This window comes from Syngnathus scovelli, chromosome 3 (assembly GCF_024217435.2).
Source record: "Syngnathus scovelli strain Florida chromosome 3, RoL_Ssco_1.2, whole genome shotgun sequence".
NCBI lineage: Eukaryota > Metazoa > Chordata > Actinopteri > Syngnathiformes > Syngnathidae > Syngnathus > Syngnathus scovelli.
The window spans coordinates 11,027,072-11,040,785 of record NC_090849.1 but is presented as its reverse complement, the minus strand read 5'-3'; the positions used below and the strand labels follow the sequence as shown (position 1 = coordinate 11,040,785).

The 13,714-nt window shown below is 40.2% G+C and overlaps 1 protein-coding gene and 1 long non-coding RNA gene across 2 annotated transcripts; both read left to right on the top strand.

The window, feature by feature from the left end:
- Nucleotides 1-6,132: 6,132 nt before the first annotated feature.
- Nucleotides 6,133-7,034, top strand: tcima (transcriptional and immune response regulator a). Its single transcript, XM_049716595.2, has one exon. The coding sequence runs from the start codon at nt 6,232-6,234 to the stop codon at nt 6,532-6,534; it is 303 nt and encodes a 100-aa protein (XP_049572552.1). The 5' UTR covers nt 6,133-6,231; the 3' UTR covers nt 6,535-7,034.
- Nucleotides 7,035-9,280: 2,246 nt separating this feature from the next.
- On the top strand, nt 9,281-13,490 carry LOC125965769 (uncharacterized). The gene is made up of 4 exons (XR_007479955.2): nt 9,281-9,397; nt 9,919-10,030; nt 11,463-11,619; nt 11,780-13,490. It is a non-coding gene; the product is annotated as an uncharacterized lncRNA (long non-coding RNA).
- Nucleotides 13,491-13,714: the final 224 nt, after the last annotated feature.

Here is a 13,714-nt window from a genome sequence, read left to right as displayed (position 1 = left end):
CGGCTAGCACAACATAATGTTCTCATGCAGACCTTGTTTAACATTCGAGTTGGTTGAAAAAATAGCTGACGGCTGCAAGTGGCTGGACTTTGGATGCCCCTGGCAGAGGTTATTACAATTATTGGTCCCACAAGTCAGTATATTAAACTGTACGTCAATCATACTTTAAATAGACAATGGTAACCTTACTTATGAACTTACAAAATAAACTTATTTATTAACCTACAAAGTTATGGTCGGAGGTTAGAAAGTCAAATCAATAAAAGTACAGTAAGTGCTAAATATTAACAAACCTTTCTGATTATATAACCTGCACAGGGGCCATTTCGTCTCAGGGACGGCAGTCTGTCTGTTTATCCCAGACGGATGCCCATTTTACAGACGAAAGACGATGGACTAGAAAGACAAAAAGAAAAAAGGATGGACTGAAGATGGACGGAAACAGGTTTTTGTCCAGGTCAAGTGCTAACTAACCACTCAGTCCGTCCGACAGACATGGAAGTCTGCCAAAGATCAGGTTTCCGTTTCCGCTTTGTCTCTCATGTGTAATTCGTACGTTCAGGCCGAAAGTGAAAAAAAAAAATCATGCAGGAGGTCGCAAAAGGAGACTCAAGTGAAGTAACATGATTTTTCTAAAATCCTATTCATGAGAAAGAATGTTGACAGAAATATATTCGACTCTTTTCACTTACACTGTCAACCAAATCTTGTATTATACTATCAACCGGTGGTCTTTTTTTGTCACTGTGTCTTACGACATCATTTCATTGTTTTTATTTTAATTTTGTTTCAGGCAATATCAAGAGACACAGTCACTGCTGCTAAATTCCAGGAGATAGCACATGAGCAAATTAAAAATGAAAAGGGAAGAAGATGAAAGAAAACTTTGTCATCGAATAAAGTTTTCATTGCGCAAAAAGAGAGAAAAAAAACAAATGTGAATGTTAACCAGGAAGCGGGGTCCATAAAATGGATGTGAATAGTATATTATTATGAAACTTTTGCCATTAGCCTCTCTCAGGCCGTGACGTATAGGAAAAAATGAAAGCCGTTTCTTCAGAGAAGAATGTCTTGAGCTTTAGAATGGCTGCCTGATAATATTTTGTATGACATCACAATAACTGATTTAGATTTGATGGATTTGTCCACCTGGCTACTTGGGATCCTGGTTAAAGTAAGCCATTTTAAACTTAAAAATTATTAGGCTTTTCAAGGTTACAAATAAAAAAAAGTTAATGTGAGGCTCTGTAAAGCTCTTCTGCAGGTGTCCGGTTATTTATTTGTTTAGTACAGAAGTGCATTTAAAATTTTTACTTTTACTATGTCTGTTGCCACACAAGCCAAGCTCAGTGACAATGCTGCAGTTGTGCATGGATCACTGCGTCTTGCAGAAACAGTAAAACAACTAATCACTTTCAATATAACCACTTATAATGAGCAATAGGGCCACACGCCCTGTCTTGGTTGATGACGTCACGAAAGGAAGCAATCACAATTTCCCCATTGGAAATCAATGTACAGACATCGCTTGGAATGTCGAAATAATGAGGATCAACCATCCTCAAAAAGTATGAGGACATCTCTACTTGGGCCCATTTCAACCTCTGAAAACCTCATAAAACAATTCAATTTTCCATGGTTAAATTAAGAGCAAGAAATGAGCAACCTCTCTGCAGCTAAAGTGCCCTGTCACGTCTGTCTATTTCCGTTCATCAGTCACCAACATACGCCAACATGCCGCATTTCGAGAGGCTTTATGTAAGTTGAATTGTTTGTATATCCAATTAAAATCTGTAGGGGGTCATTTAACTTACATTTCACCTGAAGTGTATGGAAGTATGGTACCCCCTCCACTACCCATCTGAAAAGTACTTCCTTTTCTGTGCCTAAACGACTACAGTCAGCGGAAGGCTCGGCCTCCTCGCTGGAAGTCCGGCGCTCCCAACAAGCCGGCCTCTGGGGTTTGTCTTGAAGTTGTTTATCCGAAATTGAATGAGAACATGGCTGACACGGTTCACAGCAAGCCTCTTTGCTGAGCGGCAGGCCGGTCGACACTGTCTGCGGCAGGCCTCCTCGTTCAGCTGTTGGACAGCCAACACAGGCTGTGCAAGTCTCCTCACTGAGCAGCAGGCCGGTTAACGCGGTCCATAGCAAGCCTCCTCGCTTATTGGCAAGCCTATTTATTTCATCCTTCAGGAATAGATGTACGTTGATCCCTTCTTTCGGCGTATTGCTACACCCAGCCACAACACATCTATTAAGCATCTTTGCTACCTTAGATGTAAAATACTGTATTCCAAAACAACCGAACTTTGATTAAGCATAGTAAGCAAGCCAGGAAACAAGAGAAAGATACCTTCGCCTGCTCTGATATACCATATTGGCCCGAATATAAGATAACTCTGATTATAAGACGGCCCCCTTTTTTTCAAAACTCAAGTTTGAAAAAATCTGGCCGATCTTCGACCCACTTTTCTCTAGATTGTCGCTACGTTTTCCATTTTCTGTTATCTCTTCTCTTATTTTCTTCTCTTTTCTTTCTTACCGTTATTTTTTATTTTTCTTCTTCGTGCTACCGCTATTTTTATTTTTATTCTTCGTGACAGGGGTTCACTTTGGCCTGGGGAGTTAAGGTCAGCATTCACTTTAATGATATCTGGCGCCATCTAGCGTTGTGAATGGGTATAATGTCAAGACCCCTAATGTAAGGCGACCCCCACTTTTTCTTATTTCAATGCAAAAAACACCGTCTTATATTCGGGCCAAAACGGTAGTCAGGCTGATGTGTCAATCAAGCAGACTCCAACCAAAAGTGGACCTCAGTAAGTTCACCGCCCCTCTGTACCAAAATACTCTTTAATCACTGCTGAGTATGTTTCCAGGCGGGAATTGTAGTAAGGATATCATTTTTTAATACAGACTTTTCATGTAAACGCCGATGCCCGCTTTACTACCCCTTTATGTAAATCATTGCATGTTTTGCTTCATGTCAGTGCGCGTCTTTTTTTCGATATAATGTATGCTACAAACATTTTCAAGTGTTCCTAAAAATCTTAACACAGAAACACTTTCATAAAACCATAAATGGTTATGTATTGTGTGCAAGGAAAACAACCTCAACTAAAATCGCAGATCAATGTTGCAAGACCTATACTGTCCTTTTTTTTCTAAATGTTAATAATTGCTGTGTTGCATAAGATTTCAATTCCCAAACTTTAAGAGCAGGAAAATTTGCTTCACCATCAAAAGTACATAACTCAAAACACAAAAGTAGGCCATGAACTGTAATCAGAAAGAAAAACATTCATCATATCACTCCATATCGGACTTTTATCAGCCCCTTGGACTTCATTTCAGGTACTGCTGTCAGTGTTAGTTATGCAATGTCAGCTAAATTTAAACCAATGCGGAAGAGGTTTGATCTTTACACAAGGGAGTGAACCGACTGTCTCCCGAGAATCTTCACAAAAAAGACACAGCCTCAGTCCTTGTTTAGATTGTGTGTTGCTTTTGTTAAGATTAAGTGTGAATACAGGAGAATAGGGTCAAAAAGCTCAAGGCTCTGCCTTCTGTCTTGCCGCTGAGGTCTCATTGTGCATTGCTTGTGCCTTGCGCCCAGAGACAGTTTTGGGGTCATAAATATGCAGCCAACCCTTATTTTCCTGAAGGAGTGCATTGACATTTCATATCTCCAGCCATGCCACCTGCAGACGGTCACATATCCTGTGGCGACGCATTGTTCACACAGACTTGGAAATAATGCATGCCAGGAAAGCTGGATCCGAGCTCACTTCAAACCCAGCAAGGATTCCTGGCTCATTGTTCCACCGAGCAGTCAATTCCACATGCCAGGCATGCTGTGTATGACCTTCACGAGGCTGCACTCACAGGGAAAAATATACTTCCTGAGTCAGTTATCAACGCTGGCGTGGAGGACTTTCCTTTTCCTTATAAGGCACTCAGGATATGAGAGGGCAAAGCTATGTGTAACTGTTTTTTCTTCAAGTTCCAGTTTTGCGACCGGACAGGGCCTCACTGCTTTACCAGATAAGATCAGCCAGCCAACAAATGGCCTCAGGTCAACTTTGGTTGTAAATACCACTTAAGACATTTGAAGAAAAAAAAGTTGGAATCCAAAGATTCTTTTTTTTACTCTCAGAAATAGTTCCAGAAATGCTTAATCATTTTAGAGCGTCAATTTTGGGAAACGAAACGAAAAAACATGCACACTTTAAATAAGATTTGCCAGTAAATTGTGTGTGATAAGAAAGCATTTGACATTCAGTTTTAAATACGTTGCTGCTTAAAATATGGTCTTTGTATCACCATAGGTAAGAACAACGCATACAATAGCACTAAACAAAACAATGACATCATGTACTGTAGCTCTTCCTGTAGGCAATGCAAGCCATTAAATTTCCTCTTCATTGCTACAATAAGATGGAAAAGACAAACAAATAGTGCCCTTATGAATATGGCACACATTTAAAAATAAAGAATTTAAAGTAGAATCTAACATTGCACACACCCTCACAATTTAATGTCATCCAAATGTGTGAATTACAGTGTAATGAATAATGTGTGTATTACAGTATAATGAATACTATTCTGTAAAGTAAAACTAAAAAATAACAGTACAAATAAAATATCCAAAATATTAATCAACATCATTTTTCTATAATTCTCACTTTTTTATCAATAAGTGCACCTGCACAACAAGGTCCAAGAGGTTTACTGTATTGGGAAATCTACAAATATTAATTCACAATTAAGAATAGTCTTATTACCCTTGGTTAGAGTGTTGTTGAACCGCAACATCTTCCTATTTTGATAACACTTGACTACTATTTGATACTGCCGGAGCATTGTTATTTTAACAATACTTTCATAGTCATATTACCATCATAGTTCTGGTTTAAAGTAATGTAGAAATTCATTGCGCCAAACTAACAATTGTCCATAATTATTTATATGGTGCGCTAGCTATTCAAGGTATGTGTATGCCGTAAGATATTCCAAACAGCTCTAAGTATGATGCAGTGCACTTCTACACTACACACTCAAACTACACACTCAAATATTTTTGTGCCCTCAAGTTACCTTAAATTTGGCGCAATATGGGGGAAAGTTAACTCTTCGTATGTTGCAGTGCAGTTCTGTTCTGCTGCAAAACAACAAATTGTTAATGCATATTCACAAAGAACGGAGTCACATAAAAAAAGCGCAAGGTTTGGAGTAAATTTTACATATTGTTTCTACTGAAGCTTTTGCATGTTTTTGCATGTCAATATATTTTAATCTTTAATCTATTTAATTTTAAATGTTTTTCTTTTCAGCTATATTATCGTTTGCTTTAGATTTTATTGTGTATTCAATTTAGTACCCAATATTGTCAATTTAACTTATTTTTCATAATGTATATCAGTATGATTTGTTGATGCCCTTTATTGTTTTTTGCAATACAAATTATTTTCACACATTATCATAAAACGACAAACCAGATGACACTTCCATCTTGATGAAAAACCTACAAATTCAATATAACTGATACATTGAGTTTTATATCATCTTTGTTTTGGTTTGATTATGTTCATATTTTTGTTTTCATGCTGACATATAATAAGGTAATTTTGTAGTCGTCTCATCATACAAAATGATTTAAATACAATGTAACTATTTTTTTATTGTAAATGATTTATTCATTTTTTTTAATCTTACATTTTGCCTGAGTATACTCTAACAGGGTTATAACTAAAGTAAAATACTGCATATGATATATGACATCTTCGTGGACCGTTGGACTGGACAAATCAAAACATATGATGTATTATTTCCTCAAATCATAACAAAAATAAATACACACATAAATATTATCATTATTATTATTACCAATATTATTATTATTATTATTGTAATGTTAAACTTTATTAAGTAATCCTAAGGCAGTTAAAGGTAAGTTAAACGTGAAGGTATTAGTTATAAATTTAATCTTCCCGTTGGTATTTTGTCAACAACATCAACAACAAGAGCAGCAGCAGTTTGCTCGTCTGCCGTCTTTGCTTTACGACTGCTGATGTCACTGCAGGCTGGCGGAGTGACCCTCCCACAGCAGCAGCATAAATAGACGCAGGCTCAGCTCTCCTGCGCTCACTCAGCCTCACAAGCCAAGCGAGCCCGTCCGGCCTCTCTCGCTCTCTCTCCGCCTCAGCGCCAAACCAACCGAGAGACGAGATGTCCACGTACGTGTCTTCAGACTGCCGCCGTGTCAGTCCTTCTGTCCACGGCAACAAGTTTGCCACGGCTCACCGCAAGAAAGCAGTGGCCAACATTTTCGACAACGTGAGCCAGGACGCCCTGACCAGACTCTTCCAGAAGACGGGCGACATGAAAGCAGAGGAGCGGGTGAGGAGCATCTTCTCCTACTCACACGATCCGGAGGAGACGGCCCGGGCGCTGATGGCTCTGAAGCAGCGGAAAAAGGACAAGTTCCTCCAGATCGCGGGTTTGCTCCGGCAAATGCTCAAACTCCGCTGACGGCACTGCTGTAGCCGCTTGTGTCTTCACTCACTCGGCTCGACTCGGAGCCGAAAACACGCAAGACTACGCTCCTGATGGGACTTGAACGCCGACTACTGTGTGTGCGGCGGCTATCCGAGGGGCGATGACGAGCTTGCAAAAGGCTGCCAGCGTGGTCACGTTGCAGCGCCGGAGAGTCCCGCCATGACCGAATGGAAGCAGATGAGATGATGGAAGCAATGAAGGACATAAAATGACTCCCCTGAAGCTTGAATTCAGCCATGCTGATGAGGCAGCAGCACACAAAGGAGGTGCTGGTGGAAAGCAACAACTATATGAGACTTGAAATGCCAGAAGAAGAACCTTTATGGATGCCTGTCCTGAACACATGCCTTCTTCCAACATGAACACTGTCACTGCTGTGGCTCCTAATTTAAATCTCAATTAGACACTTTTTCACGAATGATGTGTCCTATTCTGTGCCCTTTTTAATAAATCGTTTTGTTTACAAAAGTAAAGCTCTGCTTGTGTGCAACCTTATTTCTGAGTTCACATGAACCACCATTTTCGAGTCACGCATGAAAAAGGATATCCCTTGTGTCATTTTAAGATACAATTGACATAAGTGCTGTGCTTCAAAGTCATTTTAATGGCCAAAAAGAGACAGGCTTACATCTACCTCTCTTCCTTAACTGTAAACATTGTAAGGAGACAAAGGCAGTAAAGTAAGGTGGTGCAGATGACAAGCCATTGTAGCACAAAGGCCACAATAAATGGCTGAATTATAATTATAGCTTAGAGAGCACAACTAAAATTGAGAGAAAATCACAAGTGTGGACAGTTTATTATGATATTTATAAGATTAGTGACATATATAACAAAATATAAGGTAAAATCTAAAAATGACTGCTGTTGTTTTGACATCAAGCATACCATTACAAATGAAAACTAAATTAAAATGAAAAATCTGTTGGACGTTCATAAATAGTATAATCTATTCATAACGTCATCATTTAAATCTGAAAGTAGTCAGGTAATTGCCTGTAAAACAAACATGTCTTTCACAGCTTACGGCTAAGGTGATAATTAATGTTGAGTCATGCAACCAAGCCCAAATTTCTACATAAAGTGCGTGGTTGGCACATTTTTGTTTTCATACTGCTCTTTGTTCTGACGAGACAAGCCCATTGGAGAGTGAATATTCTATTACTCAGAGAAGGATGTAATTAAGCCTGCCTGGGTTTCCCTCAAACAGCCACGCGCTACATCAGACCGGCGAGAACCAGTTGAGATCAGGCTGGGGAGGGCGGGAGTGATTCCTCTGCGCTGTGTGTTTGCGCTGGACTCTATTTAATCATCCCTTCTCTCTAGATAAGAACCTGTTAAAGTAGCATTACAGGCTTTAGACTTGTCCAGGCTTTGCTTCTTCACCTTCTGATTTATCCTTCTCGACAAAATCATAAATGACATTTTTATGCAGTAAGCTTTTAGTGCATTTACTCCGACCTTAGAGGTTTTTGTCGTGTTTTATAGCTTTTCATCAATGCAAAAGGGGCATCTGTAGAAGGCTTTGGTGCTGACGCAAAGATGGTTCGAGTGGCCGCCGCCTAATCTGCTTGCTTTGGTAGTCCCTCTACCGGCTCAAACCAGTTTCTTGGTTTGTTACACATGACGCCATTGCGCTGGTGTGTCGCTCACGTGCTGCAACATACGGTATACGAAAGGGTGCTGAAAAGAAATACAGCTCACCCTCAGTCTTATCTCTCTTCTGACACATAACTGTCACAGATGAGTTGCTGTGAGTTGGAATGACCTCACTAGTAAGAAAGGCCAAAATTAAACAGTGACAAATAAAAAGCAGCATATAAGCTGTATTATTGTGGCCGTGTATGTGTGTGTATTAAATATCGTCGCCATGGCTCGAGAAATTTGTCTTAACCAAGTACTTCTATCTCAATGTATGTATAAGCTATCTCATATCAAAAGCCAACCGGTTGAGACAGATATTCACATCTCATCAGTGCTGGGCGGAGTTCCCTGTTTGTTCCAAGCGAGGCCTTATGTTTTGCATGCAGATTCATATAGCTATGACCAAAATTTTTCACTCAAATTTGTTTTTGTAAAATGAATTCCTTATAGAAGATGGCACTGCTTAGCACGTATTCCTCACAGTTCAGTGATACAGGGTTCAATTCCGGCTCTGGCGTGTTCTCCCCTTGCCTGTGTTGGTTTTCTCCAGGTGCTCCGGTTTCTTCCCACATTCCAAAGACATGCAAGATTGACTGCTCCAAATTGTCCATAGGTGTTAATGTTTGTTTGTCTGTGTGTGCCCTGCGATTGGCTGGCAACCAGTGCAGGGTGTACCCCACCTACTGCCCCAAATCAGCTGGGATAGGCTGCAGCATGTCCGTGACCCTTGCGAGGATGGGCGGGTTGGAAAATGAATGAATTAATTCCTTTTAGACCATAATCTGTAAAGTTCATCATTTAATTGTTCTGTTAAAAGTATCGCTGCACGCAATAAGTCTTCAACTGAGGTCACTGAGGCCACACTTCATGCTTTATCATCCAAGTCTGTTCACCATGTAAACTATTTTGGCACTTTTAGCTTTCTGCTGTTTCATGTCTTTCTCCTAGCTTAAGTCATTTTTTAATGTGCATACCCTTTTATTGCCATCCAATTGTTCAGGAAAATAAAGCTAAAATTCAAGTCAATTGTCTAAGCGGTGTTGGCTACAGTGTGCTGTGCTGGACTCGGGTCCATCCTCTCCCACCCTTTTCCTGCCTTTTATCAGCCTTAGAAACAGTAAATGCTTTCATGTCAACAGACACTGTGGCAGACAGCCTTCGGACCTGGACGACTGTTAGAGGAAGAGAAAGGGTAAAGGTGTGGGCTGGGAGGGGAAAAGGCTTCAACGGAACTATGGAAACATAAAATGCCAACCAATACAAAGGTTCATATGTAGCAACATTTTAGCTAAACAAGATTGAATATACTCTGAAACGGAATTGGGTGTGCCTAATAATATTAAATAATGGAACAAACTTGTGAACTATATATACTGTGCATTCAAGACAAATGTAATTCAAAATGTATGTACATGTTTTGTCCATTTCTTTTTGGTTGTGACAGGTTAAAGTTAACCTCATGTGTATTGCTAAATGTGGCTAAAGACTCGATTAAAAATAGTTTGTGCTTTTGAGAAACATGCACACTTAAGATCATATTCAATATAGCAGGGTTACAAATGTGTCTACGTCTTTTTTTTTTCTCAAACAAAGTAAAAAACTCCATGTTTGAACAATCACCGATTGCCGCAAGACCAACAGTTTTTGTGTTTGTGTGTGTGTGTGTGTGTGTGTGCGTGCGTGCGTGTGCGTGCGTGTGTGTTTTTTGAAAAGAGGGTGACGCAGACAGGCACCAGATCAGCGATTACAGTGCAGGGAGTGGTAGACGACTTGTTTCCAGTGCCAACCGGTTCAAACCAAGATCTTATGAGGAACTAAGCATGAGGTATGAACTAGTTTCGGATTAGTCAGCATTGTCGCTGGAAGCTCCCGCCATAAAAGGAACTGCCATGGACATATACCGCATTGAAACAGATCCATGCTTCAGGACTTTTTAAAAGACACTAAACATATCTTCCAAACATATATCTAGATTTCACAGCATTATGGAAATAGTATATTATTCTTTCTATTTTGATTATGATTTATTACAGAGAGCTTATAGAGTTCCACTTAATAAGAAATGAGACATCTTGGACATTGATCTCTGGGAGGTGGTGGTAGACCTTTTAATGGCCCCAAGCATTTTGGAGGTTAACCCCCCCCCCCCCCCCAATAAATAAAAATGAAATAGTGAAAGTAGTAGTAGTATATTGTTGAAAATATTTAGTTTTAGACTACACGCACTAACGTGTAAATTATGTGTGTAAATTATGTGTCAACACCGCCCATCTTCACCCTCCCTCGCTTTCCACTTCGACTGAGGTTTAAATCATTGGTTGGGATAATATGTGTCACTGCGAAACTATGTATCAACAACCTTCCCGACAACGAACTTATTTGAGGGGCCCTTGGTGATTGATTATGGGAGCCCAGATTTTGCGCTTTGGAATGCTTCTGCCCGTAAACATTCACACTTGTCATATTTTAGTGATTAAGGGCTCGAGATTAATGGACAGTTAAATATGCTCAAGCATAAAAACATTTGTGACAGTACAGACCTCATTGAATGTGGTCTTTTCTAGACTTAGACTTCCATTAATTGTCATTCAAATAAACTAAGTATGCTGAACCTAATGTCATTACACGGCTCAAACAGAAGTAAGAAACAAAACAAAAGCCACCACCAACAACTACGACCAGCATTATCTTAAACATAATCATGATAATTATATTTTTTAAATGACTCTACTGGTCACGGGATAGCAGTGGTATGGGGTGGGGGTTTTGCATACGGACATGGACTTTCAGGGTACAAGCCAGACTCCGAGTGATCATCATTTGCCTGTGGAGGTTTACATGCAACATACTTTCCACACTTTGAGCTCCTGCATGGATGCTAGCAAATCAATGTTTGCTTCCACCATGTCCTACTCGCATGCCAGTTTTAAAAGTAATACTGATTAAATTGGCTGCAAAACAAGTTGGCTGTGTTCACGCCCAGAACAACACCAACCGGCTGTTTTTAAATGCGGGCCGAGCGGCGTGTTGCTGCGAAAATATTAAGGCTTGCCCATATGCACAGTTAAACCACACTGGGCAAAAATGTTGTAAACCTTCCTTTAAAACCAAACATTCCACATGTCCAAGTTGAGTCAAAGTATTTTTCTTCTCTGATCTCACATTTTAATATTTGCCAAATGATTAACCGCAGCCTTCATTCCAACAGGACTGATCCTAATTCTGCCCTACATCTCTTCTTGCTGTGTCACACTCAGGATCCATGGTAATCCTCAAGCACTCTCCAACTTAACCCTGACTGACAATGTTGACACCACTGAAGAGCGTTTGATCATTCAAGCCAAAACGATGCCCTATTTTCTCCTGCACGTGTCACTAGCTGCTGGCGGACTGACTGGACAATCCAGAGCAAAGGTCAGAGCGCTATAGTGATGTAAACTGTGTACATACAGGAAGCAGTTGAAATATTTGCAAAGATGAGTGCAGGAAAAAGAAAGGGCACTTGTCCTGCTAACGCGCCATCCAGTCTGACTCATTGTTTTTTTTTGTTTTTTTTTTTTTCCTCTGAGTCCAGATTCACTCTTGACGGGAAAATGATTCCACAGCGTCAAAGGATTCCTGGCATTCAGCACATTTGTTGTCTTGCGTGAAGTGTTGCGTCAGTGGTGTACTTTTTACCTAACCTCTGCCACCTATGTGCCAGCCACAAAGGGACCAGGCCACTTTCTCCACATCCTACGAAAGACATTCCAAACACTTTCTGCATCATGGATCACACCATGTGTCACAACAATGCTAACATGACTCGTGCCAACTGCACAATCATGCAAGCAATGTCACACCATAGGTAATAACATGTATTAACCTTTGAGTTTCAAAGGTCAAATCATTACGAACACCTGCTCATAATGCTTTTCAGTCCAAGAGATGTAACAATAACTCATTAGTAGAATGAATTGAAAATAATGAAAAACAACCAAAAATTGGATCTGCACCAGCTTTCTTGATTTGGAGCTAGAGTTACTCAATTTATATTTCGAACATACCAATAACTACAGATAGGCTTGAAGCCAAATTTAAATGAGCATTTTCTTTGTTGTTTTTTGTTTGGTTTTGTGGTTAACAAATAAAAACATATATCATCATTTAACAATTGAAGGCAAAAATATTTTAAAGTGTAGGTTTGTGTGTATGTTAATGTAAACAGAGCTTTGTTTCTATGTGCCCTGTGATTGGTTGCTGACCACTTCAGGGTGTATGCTGCCTCTTTTCTCAACTAGAAACAGGTCTTTTTTGAATGACGAAATTGACATTTCAGTTAATTTCAATAATGCTGATACAGGTAAATAATCACAAATCTAGAGACAGCTCAAACACAATTTAGAAGCACATTGAAGAGTATAAAACAATAACATCCACTTTATTTTGTGATCTACCCGCGTGGGGACTAAGCGGTACAGAAAATGGATGGATGGATTAGCAGCAGAAAATGGACAGCACGATGGACAAGTTGTTCAGAAAGTATGCCTCACAATGTTGAGATTCAGGTTTGATTCTGGGCCCCGGCTCTTATTGTGTGGCATTAACTTGTTCTCCCTTCAATGACTTTCCCAAGGGTGTTTTGGCTTCCTCCTAAAAATATGCATGTCACGTTCATTTAAAATTCAAAAGAACAGTATTTTTGTCTACATTATATGTTCTGGCCTTATCGGGAACTCGGCTTTGACGAAATGTGCTGAGTAAACAGACAATGAGTAAGTCTGAATCTGTCAAGTCTTCCATGAAAGTTCTGACCCCTTTGTAAGTGTGTGCGTCTGCCAGGACGGTCTGTTCTGAGTTTGTGTGAGATGAGTCCCTGGAGCTACAGTAGAGACATGTCCAGGGCTTGGTCAGGATGGGGCCCTTTGTTGTTCACTATTGTCTTGATCAATCTGTGTTTGTACGTTGTGTAAGTGTGCGTGCGAGTGTGTGTGCGTATGTGTGTTTGAGGCAGCTCTGGAGAAAGACCTTTCCTGTGTGGCGCTGGTGGTTCCTCCTGGGGCTCGGCAACCGACAGGCCTGCAGACATACTGTCTCGCCCCAGTTCCACCACAAGGCCTTACCATTGTTCTGCATGTTCACTCCCTTTGTCCTGTCTAGTTTCTACGCACACACACAGACACACGCCACGCGGGTGCACACGCACACACACACACACACACACACACACACACACACACACACACACACACACACACACACACACACACACACACACACACAAACACACACACGCGCACACACACACGCAACTATAGATATAAACCTCAAGTGCTATTTATACATACAGTCCATTATTTTGCAATTAATAAAAATGTTTGTTATATCTTGAAAGGAGACCATTGTGTCAGCATGAAAAAAACACGTGAATGCTGAGTGCTAGAATGCTAGTGTTGCATACACTGCCAAAAAGTTGGACTGAGTTTGGTGTGAGTAGGTAAGAATATATGCAAAACTATTTCCCAGCTTT

Excerpts from the sequence above, each read along its gene's own strand:
- tcima (XM_049716595.2), top strand. The coding sequence starts at position 6,232 with ATGTCCACGTACGTGTCTTCAGACTGCCGCCGTGTCAGTCCTTCTGTC.